General features: G+C 37.4%; 1 protein-coding gene and 1 long non-coding RNA gene across 3 annotated transcripts; one reads left to right on the plus strand and one right to left on the minus strand.

The window, feature by feature from the left end:
• Positions 1-2710: 2710 nt before the first annotated feature.
• LOC145640189 (uncharacterized) lies at positions 2711-5905 on the minus strand. Its single transcript, XM_081691492.1, has 8 exons — positions 5833-5905; positions 5580-5687; positions 5298-5519; positions 4579-5186; positions 3934-4123; positions 3569-3820; positions 3179-3469; positions 2711-3069 (listed from the first exon to the last, which is right to left on the minus strand). Exons 1-8 carry the CDS (start codon positions 5903-5905, stop codon positions 2711-2713), a joined length of 2103 nt encoding a protein of 700 aa, XP_081547618.1.
• Positions 5906-17523: 11618 nt separating this feature from the next.
• LOC145639007 (uncharacterized) lies at positions 17524-21575 on the plus strand. Of its 2 annotated transcripts, XR_014114792.1 has the most exons (7): positions 17524-17663; positions 17776-17884; positions 19330-19460; positions 20043-20129; positions 20224-20291; positions 20457-20589; positions 21116-21575. It is a non-coding gene; the product is annotated as an uncharacterized LOC145639007 (long non-coding RNA). The 2 variants fall into 2 exon arrangements; XR_014114791.1 differs by having other exon boundaries at positions 20457-21575.
• Positions 21576-25100: the final 3525 nt, after the last annotated feature.

The raw sequence follows: 25100 nt of genomic DNA on the forward strand, positions 1-25100 counted from the left end.
TGTGACACGGCGGTTTTTGTACAATTATTTGCGAATGTTCTGACATTTTGACTAAGGTTGCACGATTTTTTGCATAAATTGGACAGTTATTTTTCGCTGGAATTACGCGGAAAGTTGTAATTAATACTTAAAGGGGACTAAAATTACCATTTTAGCAAGCATCAAAGTCTATTTTTCGGCATTTTAAGCACCTAATATGGTCGGATAATCGACTTAAAGGTGTGAATCATCTGCGGCCCACGTTCGGGGATAATCAAACCATCATACACTTATAAATTTCAGCAATCGTCGGCTTTTTTTTTTTTTTTGGAAAATAAGATTTTATTACCAAAGAGAGAAAGTTACAACTTACAAAAGCTAAGTTATAACTACCAACAGAACACCAAAAGACCTGAAAACAACAGGCCAACCCCACAACCAATTCTAGATCCAAACCTAGCCACCTTCGAGGAAGGGCCTAGAACACTAGACTCAGATTTCCAGCCACCTTCTAGGAAGGGTTCTAGAAACCAGGACCAGACAACAAAAGAAGCAAAAACAACAAAGCCAAACACCCAAAAAAAACACCAATACAACAATCAGGAGTAGACATGCCTGCAAACTGACCAAAAAACCAACAAAACAAAAGACAAGCAACACCAAAAGCAAAAAAGCTTGCACCAAACAGCAGACAGCAGGGCACAAAGCCACGGACAGCAGACAACATTGCACAAACCAGCAGCAAGCATAGCATATCAGCAGCAACAACAAGCAGCATGCACAGCAACAGCAGTACAGCAACACCAACAGCAAGGCACAGAGCACCAGAGCACCTAGCTGTGTTTACCAAGACAGCAAAGTAGTGCATAGCAGCACCAATAGCAGTGCACAGCACCAGCACCAAGGCACAGCAAGGTAGAGACAGCACAGCAGTGCAGCAGCAGCAAACCAGTAGAACAGCAGCAGCAAACCAGTAGAACAGCAGCAGCAGACAGCAGTGCAGCAGCAACCAAACAATAGCAAAAAAACAGCAGCAACAGACTGCAGCAACAAACAGCAGCAGAAAACCAGCAGTGCAGTAGCACAAACAGCAGGCAGCAGCAACAACAAGCAGACAGCAGCTCAATAGTGTACAGCAGCCAAAACACAGCACCACCAGAGCAACCAGCATACAACACAAAGAAACAGCCTGCAGAAAAGAAAAAGCAATACAAAAAGAAGCAACGGGAACCCCAACATCAGAACCCAACATCTAAGCGGAAAAGAAACCAGAACGCAAACACAAGGAGCTAGAGACAAGCCCTAAACAATCAAATATTTGCTTCCCGCCGGGATTCTACAAACTAAATGAAAGACAATATCCCGAACAAGGGCATCAACTGATTTGCAGCAACCAGTAAAGAGAACTGCATTCCTTTGGATCCAAATACCATAAATTGTTTCAGTGAAGACCACCTGGATCACTTTATTCTTCAATCTGGAACTTCTGCAGATTTTCTTCACCCAAACGATCTCATCACTAAACTGCTGAACAGGCTTGGAAACACGTAAGATACCCAAAACCTTGCTCCAAACCTTCCTAGAGAAATCACAATAAAAAAATAGATGTTGAACACTTTCATTGCCATTCAGACATAGGAAACACTTTGGATCACAAGAGATGTGCCATTGAAGCAACCTATCCTTAGTGACAAGCCTATTCCAGAAAGCTAGCCACAAGATAAAAACACTTTTGGGAGTTGCTAAGTTATGGAAAGTAACTCTCTTCCAAGGAACTTTAAGCACTTGAGGCCTAATAGCAGCATAAAGCTTCTTGATTTTCAACTTGTTGCCCTGAACGAACCCATCCCATCCCCCTTGATCATTCACAATATCTCTACAACTCAAAATCTTCTTCAAGAACCAAGAGCATCTAGCAGGGGTAGGGGTGGTCCAACAATCTTTATGCCTGAAATAGTAGATATGGTCCCACATAACACAAAGATTATCAGCCTTGTGAGCAATATCCCAAAGTAACTTAGTGACAACTGCTTTATTCCACTCAGGAAGAGAAAGCAAGTTCCAGCCACCACAAACTTTAGGAAGACAAACATTATTCCAAGCAACCGAAGACTTCTTAGCAGGAGCAGAAGTTCCAGTCCAAAGAAAGCACCTGAACCTAGCCTCCATCTCTTTCAGAATTTTCTTCGGAAGAATAAAAATTTGAGCCCAATAAGTCTGGATACCAAACAACACACTCTTCACCAATTGAAGCCTCCCAGCATATGACAAGTGCTTAGCCATCCACCCTTGGATTCTAGCAGTGACTCTCTCCACCAAAGGCCTACATTGAGCAATAGTAAGCTTCTTTGAAGAGAGAGGGACCCCAAGATACCTAAAAGGAATGGAACCTTGAGAAACACCAAGAAGCTCCCTCAACTCTTTTTGGACATCAACAGAGACTCCTCCAAAGTAGACTTCACTTTTATCAAGATTAGCAGAAAGCCCAGAGGCACCCGAGAATTTCGAGAAGGCTTGGAAGAGAAACTTAACAGAAACACTGTCAGCTCGAGAAAACATCAATAAGTCATCAGCAAACATCATGTGAGTTAGGTTTAACTTTTCACATCTAGGGTGAAAGTTAAAATCAGGAGAGAACCTAAGCTCATCAAGGCATCTGGAGAGGTATTCCATACCAATAGCAAAGAGAAAGGGAGACATAGGGTCACCTTGTCTTAACCCTTTCTTAGCTTCAAAGGGGGGGGGGGGCAGGAAAACCATTGATAAGAATAGAGTAAGAGACAGAAGTAAGACAATTCCAGATCCAATCAACAAATCTCTGAGGGAAACCAAGCTCCTGCATGACAGTGATTAAGAATCCCCACTCAACTGAATCATAAGCTTTCTTCAAATCCACCTTAACCATACACCTGGGAGAGATAAATTTGTGTTCATAGCCTTTGATCAGTTCAATTGCAAGAAGAATATTGTCACCAATGTGCTTGCCAGGAATGAACCCTGCATGAGCATCATCAATCACCTCACCAATGACAACAGCAAGCCTAGCAGTTATGACCTTAGAAATGAGTTTATAGACCACAGTACAACAGGCTATAGGTCTAAAATCCTTAACATGAGAAGCAGAAAGGACTTTAGGGACCAAAGTGATAGTTGTGCAATTCCATTGCCTAGGCAAGGTCCCATTATTAAAGCTGCTTACCCCTCCGCATAGTAACAAGGTCAACAGCAGGGAGCCAAGGAGATTGAGTCCCTAAAAGAGACTTATAGAAAGAGATAATTTCATGAGAAATAGCATATGGATCCTTGAGCAACACCTGATTAGAATAAAAAATGGAGTCAATTCTATTCCTTGCTTTCCTAGTCTTCATCACAAAGAAGAAGTAGTGAGAATTGCCATCTCCAAGCTTAACCCAATTAATCCTAGATTTTTGCTTGAAGATGCTTTCCTGAATATCATTCCAGTGCTTGACAACCTTAATAGCATCAGATTCTTTAGCATATAAATCCAAATCATCAGGGTTCTGAGCCATTAAGGTTTGAATTCTAGAAAGCTCAACATTAGTCTGGTCAATCTTTTCCTTAATGTTACCAAACTGCTCGCTAGTAAGAGATTTGATACTAGACTTCACAGAATTGAGCTTCTGCCAAACAGAACTACCAGAGCCCCAAGCATGCGAAACAGTATCAAGAAAATCAGGGTGATCAGCAATACAATTTAGAAATCGGAAAGGTCTACCTTTCCCAACAGGGCTAGAGCAAATATCCAACAAAACTGGACTATGATCAGATAAAGAAGGAGGGAGATAGACTGTCTCCACATGCCCATGAGAAGCTAACCAAGCTTGATTACCAAAGGTTCTATCAAGTCTAGAGAGCGTTAAGTGAGGTCAGTGAGGTCCAAATCATCAACCAAATTCTGAAAGTCTCTAGTCTCATAATCAGTAACATCAGCACCATGAAGCCTATCAGAAGCATGAAGAACAGAGTTATAGTCACCAACACAAAGCCAAGGAGAATGTTGGATAGAGATGCTTCTGAGCCCCTCCCACAAAGAAAGCCTATCATGAATGGAGTGAAGACCATAGACAACAGTGAGATAAATTTTAGTAGAGAGATCCTTAGAAGAAACAGTACAATGAATGAACTGTTCATGAATCTTCAAGACATTAAAAGTTACTATATCCACATTCCAACCAAGCCAAATCCTCCCTTTGGGAGAATGATCATAATTACACAACCAAAGCCAAGAAGAGCCAAACTTCCTCTGATAAGTGAGAACATTTTTCAATTTGATTTTTGTTTCAAGCAATCCAACAACATCAACTGAATGAGAGTGAAGCAACCTCCTTACAGAGGCAACTTTGCCAGGGTCATTTAGGCCCCTGACATTCCAAACAGAGTAAATCATGACACCAAAGGGGGATTGACCTCACCCCCGCTTGGATTTATAGTGAAACCACCTGCACCATCCATTTCATTTGCAAATAAAGCAACAAAGGCATTAGAGGTAGAAGCAGGCTGATGAACTCTAGTTTGCTGCCTTTTTGTCTTCCTCCCTACTATTCTCCACCCCTCATCTGAATTCTTAGAGGTATGAACCTGTGGAGTAATAATAGATTGACCATGAACAGAAACACCAACATCAACAGCAGCAGTAGAAGCAAGAACATGGGTAGGCTTAGGAGCCCAAACTTGCTTTTGCTTAGGAGGAACAGGAGCCGGTTGCTTAGAAGCCTGCTTAAACAAAGGAGGCTTAACAGAGTAATCATGACCAATCTTGTTACACTTAGAGCAAAAAGAAGGAGCCCACTCATACACCACCCTGATCTCCAATAATTCCTTCGAAGGACTCTCAACCCACACGGAGGTTGGCATAGGCTTTGTAACATCAATTTCAATCAGAACCCTAGCAAAAGACACTCTAAGCTGTCTAGTAGTACACTCATCAGCACAAATTGGCACTCCAAGTAAACTACCAAGGCGGCTAAGAGTGTGAGATTCCCAACAATTAAGTGGGAGATTAGGGAATTTAACCCAAAGAGGAATAGTTCTAAGAATTTCAGCATGAAAATCAAAATTGGGGCACCAAGGCTTCACTATTGCAGGCTTTCCAAAGAACATATGAGGACCAGAACAAAGTATAGTATCTCTATCATCACTAGAACACATATTGATAATAAAGTACCCATCATCATGCCAATACACATCTGGTTTTTGCATATCATTCCATTGTTGAGCAAAGAAACGAAGAACAACAGCAATAGTAGGATAAAAGCCAACCACTTAAAAAACAATAGCATTAGCCCATTTTCGATTACCTTCCTCAAGCTCGGCTGCCTGTAGCTCGGCAATTAGTTTTCCATCTTGCACTTTCGGAGCAACAAAGGATAATGTAGCCCCTTTTGCATCCAATTTCCCAGTAAAAGATGAAGCTCGAGTCACATTGTGCTCCAGAACAGGGGAAGAAGCAGCACGGTTTTCATCAGAATTGCGCGAGTTCAACTCCAAGGCAGAAAGAGAAGCAGCTCGATCTTCATTAACTTTATGCACATTATGCGCCAGAGAGGGTGAGGAATGATGAACTGAACACCCTGGCTAACCACCGTACCCAGATCCACCAGCATCCAATGGAACAGTAAACCCAAAAACCCTAGGTACTGTTCCATTGGACTGACTCGGCCTAGCAGAAGCTTCAGCAACAAAAGTAGCTTCAGCATCCAATGGAGCACCAGAAATAACACCACAAGCCGTCTGAACTAATGCCGGCGCCAGAGTAAGCAGTTCATCCCCCCTCTTGAATCGGGCTAGGAACGAAAGGGGTGCTTAAAATTCCCAAATTTTGCAAAATCGAACCAACAACTTCATGAGCAGTCTTTTGTTGCGCTACTTGAGGTGTAGAAATAGCTTTCTTCTTCTTCTTCGCCATTGATATCCAGATTTGATGAAGAAAACCAATCAAAAATGAAGAACCATGAAGAAGAGAGAGAAGAGAGAAAGTCAATAAAAGTCAAACCTCGAGCAACTTTTCAGAGTTTTAATCGTCGGCTTTCCTCAAGCATGGAAATCGTTATCGGTGGATTTTTCTTCAAGTATAGAAAACCGCCAAGTCGGCTTTCCTTAGGCTTGGAAAGCGTTATCGGTGGATTTTTCTTGAAGTATAGAAAACCGCCAAGTCGGCTTTCCTCATGCATGGAAAGCGTTATCGGTGGATTTTTCTTCAAGTATAGAAAACCGCCAAGTCGGCTTTCCTCAAGCATGGAAGGCATTATCAGTGGACTTCTTCAAGCATAGAATGACACCAAATTCGTTCGTCGGCTTTCCTCAAGCATGGAAAGTATTATCCGGTAGCTTTCTTCATGCTTAGAAAGGTACCAAACTCTTCAGTCCGCTTTCCTCAAGCATGGAAAGTGTTTCAACAAATGTCACTCGGTGGATTCCTTCAAGCTTAGGAAGCTGCCAAATTCGTTTGTCACCAATACACTGGTGCCAGATACTTATTCTATCCCTTTACCCTTTTATCTTTAGAACTAACATTTTTTGCAGGTATTGGCGTATACAGAGTGATTTAGGATCGCAGAACGTCTTAAATCATTCTTCGTCCCTATCGGCTACTTTGACTATCGTTTTCGAAATTGACGTTTCTACAAACTCAGTCAAAGTGGGGGCTTCTGTAGACACCTAAAAATGTCTCCCCAAAACCAAACCCGATGATGAACAACCTTTCACCGCCACTACTGGTCGGGTTCAGTATTTAATCCCGAGAGTGCTTAAAAAATCGTATTTTTGAACAGTCCATGGATTAACCTTGATGTTTGGTAAAAGCATAGTTTTTATTTCAGCCCAAACTTATTATTTAATTTTAGCCCAAACCTTTTTTATTTTATTGTTTTATTATTTATTTTTAGCCAAACCTTTGATTTATTTTTATTTAATTATTTTCTTATTTTAGCCCAAATAATAATAAGTCAGAAAAGGCTCGAAATTATCAATCGGCACTTAAAATGCCGAAGGAAATTAGGGTTAAAAATGTATTTAGATGGAAAAACGGGCTGGAATTTCCCGCGCCACGGCAGGTACCTACCGTGTCACGGGAATCTTTCCCGTCTGACGGTGGGATTTCCCGTGACACGGGAAGTCTGCCGTGACACGGGACATTTTGTGTCTTTTCCGCGTAAACCTTTAACGCGTTTTCTATCCCGTTTTCTAAAAATTTCCCGCGTCACACCAAAAATGTACCGTGACACGGGAAAGTGTGCCGTCTGACGGTGGGTCTTCCCGTGTCACGGGATACTTTTTTAGGGTTTTTATCATTTTAGGGTTCCGTGTGTTCGCTCAGCACATTTTCCCTATAAATACCCCCTCATTTCTGATGTACGGGGCACCGAGTAATTCTCTTATTTTATTTTCTCTCTTCTATGCTTTAGCCTAAACACTAGCCTACCCTTTTCACTTCAAAATTCCTTCTTCAAGCACTCAAAGGAGTCCATACTTTACTCGTGGTTCTGTCTTTAAGCCAAGGCGTGAAAGGTAGAATTGTTTGAGGGTTTGGCCCCAAAATCAACTTTACTTTATTTAATTTAATTTAATTATTGTTTTATTATTTCCTTGAAGTTACTAACTCGTTTATTATTTTGTAGTTGCAAACAAATAGAATCAAAGTAAGAGTCATGCTCCTTTTGTTTTTATTATTTTTCTAACGATTTTATGTTGTTGGAATTGTGATTAAATTGCTTTTGAATATAAGAATCGAGTAGAGGCCAATGTGGGCGAATGTGACTCCATGACTCACTTCGTACCACTATCCCCGATCCTCCTTTCGTGGTTCCGAACCATATGGAGTTAGTAATCTCATGGATTATGAATGGGGTGTAACCTTCACGGGTCAATCGTTGTTTCCTTCGTTGTCCCTTTATCGTGGTTGCCTTTTATGATCCGTGAACGGTTTACAAGTTCCTTAAAAACTTGTTGGCGGCTCCCTACTTTATTTATCCCTAATCGTTGTCCCTAATCGTAATGTCAATTCCCACTTCCTATGAGTGCCAAACATATTCACACATGCTTTTTACGTAGGTGCACTTTGAGCGACGCCTACACATATCAACTAAAAAAAATTCTAAAACGGAATATGTCTCAACTAAAAAGAAACAGAAGTAGTATTTTTATTAATTGGGATAAAACAATAAAGGTTTGGGCCAAAATAAAAATTGGAATATGCTTTGACTAAACATTAGGAATGATCCGTTGACTATTTTATGAGCTTAATTTGTTATAATTTGAATTTTAAGCACTCCCGGGATTAAATACTCAACCCGACCAATGATGGCGATGATGGGTTGTTCATCATCGGGTTTGGTTTTAGGGAGATATTTTTAGGTGTTTACAAAAGCCCCCACTTTGACTGAGTTTGTAGATAAACATCTGTTTCAAAAATGATAGTCAAAGTAGTCGATAGGGACGAAAAATGATTTAAGACGTTCTGCGATCCTAAATCACTCTATATACATTAATAATTGTAGAAAAATGTTAGTTCTACAGATAAAAGATTAAAGGGATAGAATGCGTATCTGACACTAGTGTATCGGTGACAAATGAGTTTGGTAGCTTTCTATGCTTTAAGGAATCCACCAAATGACGTTTCGTTGAGATACTTTCCATGCCTGAGGAAATTCGACAAATGAGTTTGGTAGCTTTCTAAGCTTGAAGAAATCTACCGGATGATACTTTCCATGCTTGAGGAAAGTCGACATATAAATTTGGCGGCTTTCTAAGGTTGAAGAAATCCACCAGATAATACTTTCCATGCTTAAGGAAAGTCGACAAATAAATTTGGCGGCTTTCTATGGTTGAAAAAAATTCACCGGATAATACATTCCATGCTTGAGGAAAGTCGACAAATGACTTTGGTGGTTCTCTATGCTTGAAGAATCCCCCGATAATACTTTTCATGCTTGAGGAAAGTCGTCAGATGAATTTGACGGTTTTCTATGCTTGAAGAAATCCACCAGATATTACTTTCCATGCTTGAGGAAAGTCGGCAGATGAACTTGGCGGTTTTCTATGCTTAAAGAAATCCACCGATAATACTTTCCATGCTTGAGGATAGTCGAAAAATGAATTTGGCGGCTTTTTATGCTTGAAGAAATCCACCGATTGAGATACTTTCCATGCTTGAGGAAAGTCGATAGATGATATAATCGTTGACTTCTTCGTTGTGAGAGGCGGCAACGACAGACAATTTTCCATGCTTAAGGAAAAACTTGTTTAATTATGAGATTTCAAGTCTCTATGTATCAAGAACCTTGCACTAGGATGTGATGGTGGTTTGATTTTCCCCAAACGTGGGCTTTAATTGATTCGCTTGTCCCCAAACGTGGGTTGTAGATGGTTATCTCCTTCAAGTCGACTATCCGATCATGTTAGGTGCTTAAAATATCGACAATGTGATTTTGATGCTTACTAGGGGAAAAATGGTAATTTAGGTACCACATAAATATCAGTTAGAATTTTCCATGAATTTTCGGTGAGAAAATAATTGTCCAAAAGTTGCAGAAAATCGTTCAAACTTGGTCAAAGATGTCAGGAATATTTCCTGATAGCTTCAAAGAGCGTACAAGTCATATGCCTGTGCACCGTGTCACGTGGATGGGTGTCGTGACACTGTTGGGGTTTGGTGAGTATGACCCACCACGGAAACAAACCCAAAAACAAGACCGCACTCGCAATAAGTAAAACCTTAAACATAATTACCTTAACAACACGATAAAGATAAAACGATTACCTTTGGAGCGTGCTTCGCCCAACCGCTTGGGCTCTTACTTGAAAGCTAGCTTCGAAAACACAAAGCCTCCAATGTTGATCCACCTGCACCAACGAATACCGACAAGGTCAAATTTCTTGGAATTAGCAAGACCCGACCAATAAAACCCGAGTAATTGAGTTCAAAGGCTTTAAATAAATGTGATACCTTTTCCAACTCTTGAGTTTAAGGGTTTTCACTTACTAGTGGTAACTCTTACTCAAGCAAAGAATCCTAAAGCCATGATTTTGCTATTTATAAGGAATGCTATGTTGTGAATTCCACTCATCTTTCAATGTTCACTACTACAAAACGAGTGCTTTTTCGACGCTTAACCCTCGACACTAGGTAAGGAACATCAACTAATATTCATACTATGCGTGTATTTGCGACGCTTTTCAGGGTCAAAAATAATTTTCAACTCTAAAAAGTGACAAGTGAATAAACGCGTCGTAAATTGTCTATCCCTAGATCAAATACAATTTATACAACCTAAACAAACCTAATACGAGTATAAGGAAAGCATAGGGGTCGAACCACAGAGAACGGTAAACACCACCAAATGTTATCGACAATTAAGCTAGTCCGGAATAGGGGATAAATAAACTAAAGTCTAAAAATGCTAAAACAAGAAATAAAACATTAAGGCACCAAGGGAAATGGGTAGGTGAAGATGTCACTTGATCATGCAATAACACGGAAGCAAAGAAATGGTAAACTAAGCATGCATGAATATCGAAGTAAAGGGTCCAATCTAGCCGCCTTCCGGGGTCAATAGGCTTCTCCTAACATAGCCTCTATGTTTCCACATTAGAACCATATACTAGGAGGTACTATTAAATAACAATCGATAGTAATGAATCTCAACTAAGTCAACTTCCGTTACTTGTTAGTAAGGACTCATCTTTGATCAACTAACAATGTGCACTTGCAAGAAAGACCAAAGAATATCAAGCATGCAAAGACTTTAATCACCATTAACATAACCTTAACATTAAAAGCATGAACAATTAGCAACTACACCATCCCCACACCCTTGGCTAGATGACTACTCACAAATCATGTTGAAAATAATATCAATCATCAAATCAATAAGCATCAACATGATTAATAAGCAAAGAAGAAAAATAAAAGCAAATAAACAAAATAAAAAACAAAGGTAAAGAGAAAGAGTAAGAAATTGCTCATTAATTGAAGATGCAGATCTACAAAGGATTGAACAAGCTCCTTCTTCAAAATCCAAGTTTATTAATGAAGAAAACCTCACTTTCTCTCTCTACCAATGAAGACTAACCTTAACCTAACCTAAAACTAAAACTAATTAGAGAGTAGAATAGATAGTTCTTGAATTGGTTTTAAGATGGGCCTTATATAGTCCGTACAGAGCCAGCTGATAAAAGGAGAGGTCTGACCAAACAAATGGGAAGGTTCGGCCGGACTACAGGGTAGGTTCAGCCGGACTACATGGTACGTTCGGCCGAACCATGGGTAGGTTCGGTCGAACCTCCCTGATCCTGGTCTGGTCGAACTCCTGTGGTTCGGCCACTTCTGCAAAACTGCCAATTTTTATCTTGCCCCTGCCTCAACGTTCGGCCGAACCACTGAGCAGGTTCGGCCACACCTTGGTTCGGCCACACCATCAGGAGGTTCGGCCGAACCTCTTCTGAATTATGCTTCCTCTAGCTTCACTTGAGCTTAGCTTCCTCCTCTTGAAAATCCCGATGGTTCCTCGGACCTTGAACCTGATTTGGACTTGAAAATCGAGCATCAACTTGAACACCAAAAACACGAGGGTATTACTAAGAGATAAAATAAAATAAAATAAAACAAAAGGTAAAAAAAGTAAAATAAAATAAGATAAATAACACTAAACTAATAAAAATTAAATAAAACTATACAAGTAAAGAAAGTGAAATAAAATAGACTCAAAACTAATTAAAATAAATAAAAGTAAACTAGAAAACTTTCAAGGAAAAATAAAGAACGAAAAATAACAAATCAAAAGCAAATAAAATACGAAAATAAACTAAAAACTACGAAAAGAACTAAAACACGACAAAATTACCAAAATAAACAAGAAATGTTATTAAGAGAATTAAAGAGAAAGAAAGGGAAAATAGGATAAAATAAACGGGAAAATGACTCTAAAAATACTTCCTAAGAGTGACATAAATGTCACTCATCAAATTCCCCCAAGCTAAACCTTTGCTCGTCCTCGAGCAAAGCTAAGGCAAAAGAGAACAAGATGGAATTATTGAAAGCAAAGGAAACAAAAAAGAAACAAAGAGAAAGAATGTACACTAACTCACTGTTGTAGGAATCACGGATGCATTTAGCGTATGCATCAAGCCCTTTAAACCCCTATGTCGCCAAAGAGGACGAGTACGCTCTCGTGAGGGTTTTCTAAGAGGTTTAACCCACAACTCTTGGCAACACATAACATTCAAGGCAAAGGTGAAATCAAGAAAACTCGAGTTTTGATATTTCAAACCAAACACAAACAATGGGCTAAATGCACAAGAATACAGTCCTTTCTAGACATTAAAGGTAGCCAAGCAAAAAAATAGCTAAGGTTGATGCACACATAAAGCATGCAAAGGGTAGAGAACTTAGAGGGACTTACACTCCTCCTTATCTCCAACCAAACTTCCGCATCCTCACTAGTTTTGCATCCACTTTTAAGGTGATATCTCGAGATTCCTCGAAGGAATCGGAAGAAATAATCAATGAAAAACATTTAGGCTACCCGACATCTTGGCATTGATAGCTCTCTCAATAGGCTTGGCTTGATTACCCTCCATCGGTAGTAACTAAACCTCACTAAGGTCAAAAGGTCTTAAAAGGGTTGAAACGTTTAGGCTAGGGTAAAGGGTGTGGAAATAAATTTTGAAATTGGTGGTAAACTTAGAAGTGAATCAAGGTTGATCATTCCTCAATTCAATTTCAATAAACTACCAACTTTCAAATAAAAAATTCTAGCAACTCCTCCCCCAAGCTTATTCTTTTTCAACCAAACAACAAAATTTTTTGTATTTTCTCAATATTTTCTTCTCTTTTTTTTTTCATTTCTTTTTATTCTTTGCTCTCGCCTCTATTAACTTTGAGCGGCTTTTTCTTTCATTTCCTTTATTTTCTTCTCATTTACTCAATCCATTCAACATGACAAAAATAACCACAAGTACCAAAATTTGAGTTTTTCACTTCTTTTTCATTCTTTTTCTCACTTTCATTAACCAAAAATACAAATCAAGTCCCAAGAATGCTTCACAAAAACTAATAAAGGTGAAAAATAAAGCAAAGGTCCATTGGTTTGTAATGCGGTTATGCCAATGAAGGGAAAATGGCTCAAATTGGGTTACTAAATGAGCAAATGCAAAAGAAAAATAAAAGAATAGAAAATAATAAAACAAAACAAAAATCCTAATTGCCTTCGTCTTCCCCTAGGTTGGTTCGGTCTCGATCTTGGGTAGATTAAGCCAAATTCTCGATATAAGCTAGCAATGCCAAGGATCCAAATGCCACACATGCAAGAAATGTAGAAGGCTAGAACAAAATAGATACATCCTCACAAAAATGACGGTAGTGGAGTAGCAAAAATCACCTTTAAAGCTTCAACTAGCTAGAGAGCGACAACCATCTTACCGCAAACCAAGTGAGCTAAGGTCTCATAGCCCTTAAGTTCTACTACCTTGGCAATGTTATATGCGTGAACCAACCTCGACATTCAAGTGCACGAAAACCTCTAACAACTAGCAAAGAGGGTATTCTAGGTGCTAAAGCCCAATTATGTCCAAGTTTAAAACAAAACATTTTGAAACTTGCCTTGAATGCCATGGAAAGACACTATACACACAAATATTCACAAAACCAACAATACTCAAGAATGCATATACAATTGTGCAAGATGAAAGCATGATCAATCAAAATTACATATACCAAAAGTCAACTCAATAAGGCGCTCATGGCCATCCAAACATAGAAAACCAATCTCAATAATAGACTTTGGCAAGTATGAGAGAAATAAATCAAGCAATCATGAGACTATGGATTAAGAAACCACCAAGAGATATAGATAACCCCCCCAAGCTAGCGAATAGCTACTCCCCCAAGCTAGAATGGCGCATTGTCCTCAATGCTCAAAATAAAGGCACAAAGGGTGGGTGGGAGGGGAAGAAAGAAAACACATTCACATAACAAATCATATTCATTCGATCCAAATGCAATTAAGAAAGCAAATGCAAGATGAGGGAAGAAGGAAAGAGTAAACCAAATGTGAGGTGGGTGTTGAAACCCGCAATTGAGCACATTGTCCACAATTTCATCTAATTCCTCGTCTTTGTTGCTTTTCCAAATGCAAGCAATCATTGCTGTGCTTCTTCTCAAGGAGCTCAATCCAAAATCCTTGCACATGAGTATATGCCTCGAGTACCTATACACATAGACAAGAGAGTAAACAAAAATAAGAAACACAAAAGAAAGCAATAAAACACGGGTTACTTCCCGCAAAGGCTTGCTTAACGTCCAAGCATGACCAATCTAGTAAATAACCCGACAAAGAATGCAATAGCTTGTCATATGCACCGGCAAACATATTAAGAAATAGAGCATACGCGATGCTCATATGACAAGCAAACATAAAGTACAAGGAGACTTTATGCTTGAGAGAAGGGAGAAAAGAAAAAGTAAAAGAATCAAAAGAAAAATCAAGAAAATAAGAAGAAAAAGTAGAAGAAGAAAAAGAAAAATCCTCACAAAAATCTTTTTGGTTGGCATTATAACTCTGTTCCTCATCAACAATGAAAGAGTTAGGGGCTTTGGAAGCTTGAATAGGAAGAGGATCCCTAAGAGGTTCTTTGAGAAAAGAAGGGAGGAACAAAGGATAGTAGGAGATATGGTTAAACCTTTGGGAAAAAGGTGTATGAGAAAGGCAAAAAGGGGTAGCTAATCCCTCATCACAAGATCTCACATCACTAATGAGGGAATGAAAATCAATCATGGAATCCTCAAATGAAGAACCCTCATGTTCTACATCTCCCTCGAGCTCAAAAACTCCAAGGTAATCAATCTCAACCTCCTCTTCACAACCTTGAACAACATCTCCCTTAAATTTCTCAAGGCCTACCATCTCAAAATCAAGAGTGAATGGGGGAAAATTTCTCTCAAACTCATCTTTTTCTAATGAAGCCTTATCAATGAACTCACTCATAAGGTTATGGGCTACCGTTTGAAACTTAAGAAATATTTGGGCCATAATCTCAAATGAGTCCAAATCATCATGGATAGACGAGTCAAAAGCTTGCTCATTGGAACCATCTAGGGGACTATGGGGCACACCTTTAGAATTCATGCAAAAATTGGATGCAATATGAGAAAGAGCATGCACTTCATCATCATTAGAATGTACCTCATTACATTGAGCTATAGAGGGAGGGGAGTTGAAATCATGAATTACATGGTTACTACGGGGAGCATCAAGCACATCATGGGAATTCATATTAGACAAATCATTACAATTAGCATCAACATTAAAAGCATGAGAATCCCGAACATAAGTCTTATGATTGGCCTCTCCCAATCATAATTATCCCTAGCTAACCATGAATAGAAATCCCAAGCTTTATCCAAAGACATGTCTTGAAATTTACCATTTAACATATTATCAACTACTCCTCTAAAATTCTCATTTAATTCCAAATTGATGATTTCACAATAATAACCCTTGGTTAAACTTTTAACACCATCTAGGAAATCCTCAAGTCTATTAAAATACACCCAAAACGGTTCATTATCAAATTGAGGAATAGAAATATAAGCCATTTTTCAAACAAAACAAAAAGAACAAAAACAAATTAAAAGAAAATATACAATGGACTAGTCTCAATAAGATAACATAACGGTAATGGAAGCCGTTCCCCGGCAACGGCGCCAATTTGACAAGGGAATAAACGCGTCGTCAATTGTCTATCCCTAGATCAAATACAATTTATACAACCTAAACAAACCTAATACGAGTATAAGGCAAGTATAGGGGTTGAACCACAGAGAACGGTAAACACCACCAAATGTTATCGACAATTAAGCTAGTCCGGAATAGGGGATAAATAAACTAAAGTCTAAAAATGCTAAAACAAGAAATAAAACATTAACGCACCAAGGGAAATGGGTAGGTGAAGATGTCACTTGATCATGCAATAACACGGAAGCAAAGCAATGGTAAACTAAGCATGCATGAATATCGAAGTAAAGGGTCCAATCGAGCCGCCTTCCGGGGTCAATAGGCTTCTCCTAACATAGCCTCTATGTTTCCACATTAGAACCATATACTAGGAGGTACTATTAAATAACAATCGATAGTAATGAATCTCAACTAAGTCAACTTCCGTTACTTGTTAGTAAAGACTCATCTTTGATCAACTAACAATGTGCACTTGCAAGAAAGACCAAAGAATATCAAGCATGCAAAGACTTTAATCACCATTAACATAACCCCAACATTAAAAGCATGAACAATTAGCAACTACACCATCCTCACACCCTTGGCTAGATGACTACTCACAAATCATGTTTAAAACAATATCAATCATCAAATCAATAAGCATCAACATGATTAATAAGCAAAGAAGAAAAATAAAAGCAAATAAACAAAATAAAAAACAAAGGTAAAGAGAAAGAGTAAGAAATTGCTCATTAATTGAAGATGAAGGTCTACAAAGGATTGAACAAGCTCCTTCTTCAAAATCCAAGTTTATTAATGAAGAAAACCTCACTTTCTCTCTCTACCAATGAAGACTAACCCTAACCTAACCTAAAACTAAAACTAATTAGAGAGTAGAATAGATAGTTCTTGAATTGTTTTTAAGATGGGCCTTATATAGTCCGTACAGAGCCAGCTGATAAAAGGAGAGGTCTGACCGAACAAATGGGAAGGTTCAGCCGGGCTAAAGGGTAGGTTCGGCCGGACTACATGGTACGTTCGGCCGAACCATGGGTAGGTTCGGTCGAACTTCCCTGATCCTGGTCTGGTCGAACTCCTGTGGTTCGGCCACTCCTGCAAAATTGCCAATTTTCATCTTGCCCCTACCTCAACGTTCGGCCGAACCACTGAGTAGGTTCGGCCACACCATCAGGAGGTTCGGCCGAACCTCTTCTGATTTATGCTTCCTCTAGCTTCCCTTGAGCTTAGCTTCCTCCTCTTGAAAATCCCGCTGGTTCCTTGGACCTTGAACCTGATTTGGACTTGAAAATCGAGAATCAACCTGAACACCAAAAACACGAGGGTATTACTAAGAGATAAAAAAAAAAAAAAAAAAAAAAAAAAAAAAAAAAAAAAAAGGGTAAAATAAAGTAAAATAAAATAAGATAAATAACACTAAACTAATAAAAATTAAATAAAATTATACAAGTAAAGAAAGTGAAATAAAATAGACTCAAAACTAATTAAAATAAATAAAAGTAAACTAGAAAACTTTCAAGGAAAAATAAAGAACGAAAAATAACAAATCAAAAGCAAATAAAATACGAAAATAAACTAAAAACTACGAAAAGAACTAAAACACGACAAAATAACCAAAATAAACAATAAGTGGTATTAAGAGAAAACAAGAGAAAGAAAGGAAAAATAGGATAAAATAAACGGGAAAATGACTCTAAAAATACTTCCTAAGAGTGACATAAATGTCACTCATCAAAAAGTGTCAAGAGCAACAAGCACATGCTTACACGTGAATAAAAAACCCACGACTGCCGTATTTAGGGAAAAAATGAACGGCTGAAGATAAACACAAACCCTAACTATTCTTCTCTCTTCCATTCAGAGTACAAACCTACTCATGGAGCCATGAATTTTAAATCCAGATCTTTGTTGCTATACTAATCAATCTCGAATGAGGTACTCTACATCAGTTTCAAATTCAAATGTTTGAATCTCTCTTAATCAATTTCGAGTTTAGATAGTCCCTTTGATTTAATTTTGAAATGAGGTACATCAATTGAAATTTCAGATCTTCGTATCTCTGAATCAATTTAGCATTGAGGTACAGCAATTTCAAATCCAGATCTTCATCTACAATTGAAATCAATTTTGTCCCTTTTACCATCGATAATAATGAGGTATCCTTTCTTTTTTGGATTCAATTTTTTTTCTAGTTTCGTGGATTTTTTTTATAATTTTATTTTTAATAATGTTAAAAAGTTATGGTCATTTATGAGTTTGATTCATGAACAATAGATATTATAGGGTTTTTTTGTGCTACTTTTTTAATTGAATTTTTAAAAATTAGCCTTTTATTACAGCTGAAGCGCAATTTTGATGGGTTTAGTGCTGTTTGAAGCATAATTTAGTTGAAGTGCTTCTTTTCTATGATTTCTATATGTTTATTAGTTTTCTTATACTTAAATGTTATTAAAATTCGATGATTTTGATTCCGTGAGCTTACATTGCTAGAAATTAATGGAGCTTGTAATTTGACAAATTAGTTGTATATAGATTAATCGTGTAAGAAGTTGTATTAATTAGCTTATTTGATCTTGGTGGCAATAGTTATTTGGGATAAGATAATAACTTAAGTTCCTTGAACAACAACATATTATACGATAAGGTGGTGTAGTAGAGTACTCACTACAAGTTCCATTCTTGACTCAATTTATAAAAGTTCACTATAGAAGATTTATATGTTCGATTAAATTGTGTTTATTAATTGAATTAATATTAGTTTTGATTCAATCAACCGAACCTAGATAGTGTTGGGTTGGTTAAGTTATTATTCAATGTGTCTATGTTTCATATGGTTGGTGATTTAATATGGATTGATATAATGAAAGGTTGTTAAATTTCTATGATCGATGTAAGTTCAGATTATGTGTTAAACCGTTATCACTTCAGTTGGCTATGCTAATTTTATTTTACTAATGCCTGTTTGATAGCTAGGCTTAATCACTCTAATTGGATAGAGCAGGTATACTTTGATTCGTTTCCACAAGAGGTGATTAGTTTAGTGGAATTTGATTGTATTTGACTGATATTTAAATTCAATATGCACACTACTTAACCCCTCTTTTATTCTTTTACATAGAGTTTTTTCTCTAAATTAATTAAATAAGTGTAATAGTTTTTCTTTTGCTACGTAGCTTAATAAACTTAATAGGTGATTAGGGAGTAGTAATATCTGAAATTGATATGAAACTTTGCTTTCTATTTTTTCCTTTGATGTGATTTATTATTGGTGATTTCTCAACTTAGCTGGGATGAATTCAATTTTCTAAATAAGAAGAGTTCTTGGTGATAATCTTTTTTTTTAGTTACAGATGAATTATTTCAGATTTAGTGTTAGATTCTAAAATACTCAGCTTCATTATTTTGGCTGTATTGATTTGCTTTTGTTATTGCTTTCGTTATAACTATGCTAGGATGAATTCAATTTTCAAATATTGCTTTCGTTATAACTATGTTGCTTGTTTGAAGTGCTTGCTTGTTCCAATTGTTTATGCTCCCTATGTTCCCATTATTGTAAACTGTTATTAATTTTGGGTAGTGTTTTGCTTTTGTTTTTGTTTAGACATGCCATAAGTATTACAGCTTGAGGACAACACTGTAACTGTTATATCAACTCCAAGATTTTCCTAACTGAGAGGTTGGCTTATTACATAGAATTGTAGGCTGAAAACTCTACTTTGCCGAAGAGTTATGGTAAATTGCATTTCTTGTACATAAGATTGATCTTTGCGGTGTTTAATTTTGAGCTTTACATTTTTGTGAAACAGATTCTAGTTCAACTAGAATTTTTCATCGATATTTCTCAACATCACTTGTTTCTTCTAAACACAAATAGCATCAAAATTAGAATTATAAGTTGTAGAAACAATAATGTCCTTGTTGCTACAGTCCTTCAGTGTGGTTCACCATGTTTTGTCTGTGCAGTTGTTGGTTACATCCATAGGAAATGTGTAGACAATTGATTGGTATCTCTTGAGTGGAGGCTGCATATCCCTTTACGTTAATGTTTTTGCATAAAGTTGTTTATGACATTACTTTATATATGGTTCTCTTTTATGAGAAGCGGAGAACTGAGATGTAGAATGTGACATGGACAATAGAGTGATTTTTTTTTCTTTTAGCTAGTCTATGTAAGTTGTAGATGTTTGATCACAACTGCATTGGAGTAGGATCTATCTCTTAGATTTTATAAAAAAATATTTTTCTTGCAAGAGCCTTAGTGGCCATATTAGAAAGGATATTTACTAAAGCCATTGTACTTTTTGCCTCTTGCAGGTGGTACAGAAGGTTCAACTGAGCAAATTAATGCTGCACTAGCTTCGTGCACAACTTTGAAGCTAGATGGCCTTGTAATAATTAGAGGTGCTTATAAAGCTCTAGTAGAAAGATTTTCCAAATGACTAAACTCAGCTTCTTTTAATGATTGTTTTCTATTCTTTTTTTCTTTATTTTGAAGGTGTAACATCGAATTCTGATGCTGCTCAGCTTGCTAAAAAGTTTATAGAGGCAAATTTTTCTACAAAGGTGCCTCAATCTTTTGTTTTCTCTTTCTTGAGTTAAATTTCTATCATCAGTTTAATTGCTAGTTTCTTATGCTTGAATACCCTTATTCTGAAACAAGAGGGTGGCTTCTAGTTATTGCCTTATAATAATGCATATTTATATTACTATTTTAATGTCTATCTTCAGTTTAAATGATTAAATTACTCAAAACTGATGTGATGCTCCCAACACCATCACTTTTGGTGCTTCTTCAGTTCACGGTTGATTTCTAACATAGATATTTGCCTAATGATTCAAGAGGGGGATCCTTCCTGATAAGGTAACCTGTAATTTGTTGCTTAGACCTTTGGTTTTTTAATTTTTTTTTATTTTATTAATGTGCAATTGGTCAACAATAAAGGCTTTTTCTTTTAAAAGCATGATAGTAGTGAAGTTATCAAACAAGTTTTAAGTACTAGGCTTAGCCTTGATGTATTCATCTGAGTTTGCTGAAAATATAATGTTTTGCATATAGTAATTTGTAGTGATATTGTGCTGTAACTATTTAAAAATTGTACATGTTATCATGTTGGCTATCTAGCTCTTTTTTTCTTGTATTTCATCTTTTGGAGTTGCGATCTGCATACTAATGAGTTTAAGACTTAGTTTGAGCTAGTCGGTGTGAAATATAAATGGTTGTGTGGGGATATCTGAGTGGAATATCCCATCTATTGTCTTGGTAATGCATCTCCACTATTCAACTAGATTTTCTCATCGATATTTCTCAACATCCTTGTTCCTTCTTAACACTTATAGCACCAAAATTAGAACAATAAATTGTAGAAAGATTGATGTTGTTGTTGCAGGATGCTGATCACACTGTTGTCGCTCCACCTTGCGTTGTTGCTCCATAATATTGTTGCTGATGTTGTTGGTCCATGATGATGTTGTTGCCTGTCTTACCGGGCCACACTAAATCACTTAGTTCCTACCGAAGGATCTACAAACATCAAAGGGTGTGCTGTGAATTCAAGGCAAACAATGATTCAAAACAATATGAACTTTGCTTTACGCTCCTTGCAAGCAGATTAAGGAGCAGCTAATTGGAGATCGATTGAAATTTTTTTTTTTTCTTTTTTTTTTTTTTTTTTTTTTTTTGTGAAGAAATGAGTAGATTTGTTCCACTATTACTAGTCTTGAATGAAGTATAGGTTGGAATTATATTTCTTGTAATACCTAATAGAAAACTCATTACAATAAGATATTGTACATGTACTATAACATATTTATATGCAATAAAAAAAACTGGCTTTATTTTGCTGTGTATATATTGGTAATACTAGTAAAATAATTTTTTAGGTAATTATATTTTAGATATTTTTGTTACGTAATTATATTCTAGATATTTTTGTAAAGAATCTGGACAAAAAAAAAGCCACAAACAATGAGAATATAGACAAAAATAAGCGTTGCCAAAATAAAAAACATCTAATATATAAGACTATGGACACAATAAAGCGTCGCAAAACTTGAGGTTTTAGACACAAAAAAGCGTCGATAACTTGAGAAAGTGCACCAAAATTGCAAAATTCGACGCTTCGTATAAAAATTTGGACGTCTTATAGCATTGAGATTTGCGACGCTTTTTTATGACGTCTAAATTTCTCGACTCACATATTTTCGACGCTTTTTTGAAGCGTCGAGAAAAATTTTTTTGAAGCTTTTCAGCGTCGAAAAATAGCTTGAAAAGCGTCTAAAAAGGACGGATTTTCTAGTAGTGGCGTTGGACTTTTTCACAAAAATATCCCACATGGAAAGATTGATGAATTCAACCCTTAGTTAAATAAACCAAGGAACAAGTAACAAGTGTCACATGGTTAGGTGAGGACCACTTTCCCACTTGGTCCCCAAGGCAACTCACATGCATTGTGAGCTAACCATGTGTCACCCAACCTTGAGCCCCAAGTTGGGTTCGGTTTGGCCACTTTCTTTTGGCCCGTAACCATGACCCGTCACCCGGGTCCACGACCCCCTTGCCACATGCGCTGCCACCATGGCGCACTACCCACGTAGCATGCTACCACATGGCGCGCAACCAACGTGGCGTGTTGCCATGTGGCACGCTGCCACATGGTGGCTGCCAACGTGGCTGCTAGTGGTGGCTGCCAACGTGGCTGCTGCTACTTTGTGGCTGCCACGTGCGCTGCCACATGTGCTGCCACATGGCGTGCTGCCATGTGTACTGCCACGTGACACACTCATATTTGGCGCGCTTCCCTTGTTTTTGCGTGGCTAGGGTTTTTGCTTGTTACTTGAAGCATTTTTTAGTCTCGCCAATTCCTAAATTTTGGCTCGACATTTGAGATTCTCTGACGCTCGGTTTCGACGCTTCAAGCTCAAATTTCCGACGTTTAAATATAAATTACTCGGTCGACTCATTAATTACTTCCGAATTAATTTGTCGTTTCGGCTCATTAGTTGCTTGGGTGTGACCCAAAGGGTTTAGTCAAGATTAAGCTGTAATATTAATTATGCATTAATATTACTGCTCGAAAGCGGCCTCCACCAAGGCATTCCGATCACTTTACCTTACTAAAGATATTAGCTTCCTAATAATTCTTAACACACACTATCAGAATAATATACTTGTTCGAAGGACACTATTCCTTTCAGTCACGAGAGTTATTCCCGTCACGCGGTATATATCCCATGACACGGGATTTTTTTTACTGCTGAATTACTCAACTGTGCCAGAAATATTCGCTGATAGATTCGTGCGTGCACCGAGTCATAGATTTTTGTGCCTTTGACTAGCTAAATCACCACGCCACGTCAAGTATACCATTACACGTCAACGGTTACCGTGGCACGGGAAATAAAGCTGTGGCACGGGGCTTTAAATTTAGGTTTTCGCCTGCCTGGTTCTTCAGTTAATTTGGTTGCTGCTGCACATTCTTGAGATCACCATTTTTGCCCTTCTCAATCTCTTTCTTTTTTTTTTTTGTTTTTTTGCTCAAATTACCACGTCGCAGTAGAATTATACCGTGGCACGAAGCCTAAATCGTGTCGCGGTGTGAAGAACTGTGTCACGGTGTACTTGAGAAGGTTTTCTGTTCCGTCGTTGCTGCTGTTCGAGTTTGTCGTCGCCATTTTTACCGCGTTGCGTTGGTCTTGGTCATGACACGACGACTGTTATCGTGTCACGGCATAGAAGACCATGTCACGGTGGTTGAGCTGCTCTCGGTGCTGCTGTTCGACTTCCTTGCTGCGGTTTTTTCGAGCTATATTCACTCATGTCTTCTTCATTTTCACTCAAAACTTTTGCAAACTTCCCCATTTTCGAATTCCTACAAATTTCCATGTAAGTTTTCTTGCCTTTATCTTTAATTTTGAGCTTTTATGTCGAAATTCTTGCCATGAATTAGCTTGTATATATATGAATCTATGTTAGTTTATGAACAATTGAAGACTAAGTTTACATGATTTGGTGAAGAAATGAGCAAATCACCATTTTTGGTACTACTTTGTGTGTAAAATGGTGTTCTTGTTATTCTTGTTGTTTCTTTGCACTTGAAATGATGATATAATGGTTATAGATCTTGTAAAATATGCTATGATGTGACGATCTATTATTTTTGTGCAATTTCGAAACATGCTCTGTTTTTCTGTGTATGTACTATATAGTCATGGAGAACATAGTATCATGCGATTAGGAGAACTTTAATATTAGTTTGTCATGGAGAAACTAAGTACTTGAAATAATTCTATTATTTTGCTAATTTTTATCCTTGAGGTAAAAATTTAGCGTATAACAGAAAATATAACTTGAGGTAGCTGTTAAGCTATTTTTTCAATAAATAACTAAATAACTTAGGAAATGATGTTAAGCTATTTTAAATAAATAGTGTTGTTTGATCACTTTTCCTTTATTGTTTAAATAACTTAAATTGAATAAATAGTGTTGTTTGATCACTTTAAACAAACTTTAAATTAATTAATTCACATAGTATTCTTTTGTTAATTAAGAATAGAATTTGATAATTAATTGTTGTTTTATCACTTAAGACAAGGCAAATATTGTTTAGTTTGTTCTTTTCACGAATATTGATTAAACAAAGAATAACGACTTTTGCAATGTAATTCCTTAGGGACTAATGCTTCAAAATAAAAAAAAACTAACTTAGTCTTTAGGTATCACGTTGTATATATTGTTTGGTAATGAAATTGTGAAAGAGGAAGAGCTAGTAGAGGCTGTACTATGGCTAAGATAGCGATTCCCCTCTAAAGGGAACGTTATCTTAGTACCCTCTCTCCCGAACTCATTTCTGGTTTATGTAGACCAATTTGGGCATGGGTAAACTTATGATTCGTGCTAATTATTCCATGAACTCCACATGGAAGAAAGGCATGAACGAGGTTTATGAGTTTTCCTAAAACTCATTGGCGACTCCTACTTGTTTCTTACAAAAAAGCGTGATGAGAGTATCATTTCTAATCAAGGTCTCCCAAACAGTCACGAATTCAAATCCTACTACACCCTAACAAGTGTAAAGTCCTAGGCTTCTAAAGGACCAATGGGCATCTAAGGAAGGACCCCCTTACGATGGGATCACCCTCCTTACAGTGGCGACTCCACTGGGGACTTAGAGGTTACAAGATTAGTTCGTAGTTATGGTTCAAGGTTTCCAACACTAGGTTGCCTATGGATTGTAACGAGAACTAACTTGGATAATCTCTAGTTAGAGAGCGAGACTCGAACGCATAATATCTTCCTTTTTCACAAAAGTTAAAATCAAACAAGCAACATTGCATCATGCATAATCATAGCAAAATTTAACCATTGGGGATTGG

Source organism: Chenopodium album, chromosome 7 (assembly GCF_948465745.1).
Source record: "Chenopodium album chromosome 7, dcCheAlbu1.1, whole genome shotgun sequence".
Classification (NCBI taxonomy): Eukaryota; Viridiplantae; Streptophyta; class Magnoliopsida; order Caryophyllales; family Amaranthaceae; genus Chenopodium; species Chenopodium album.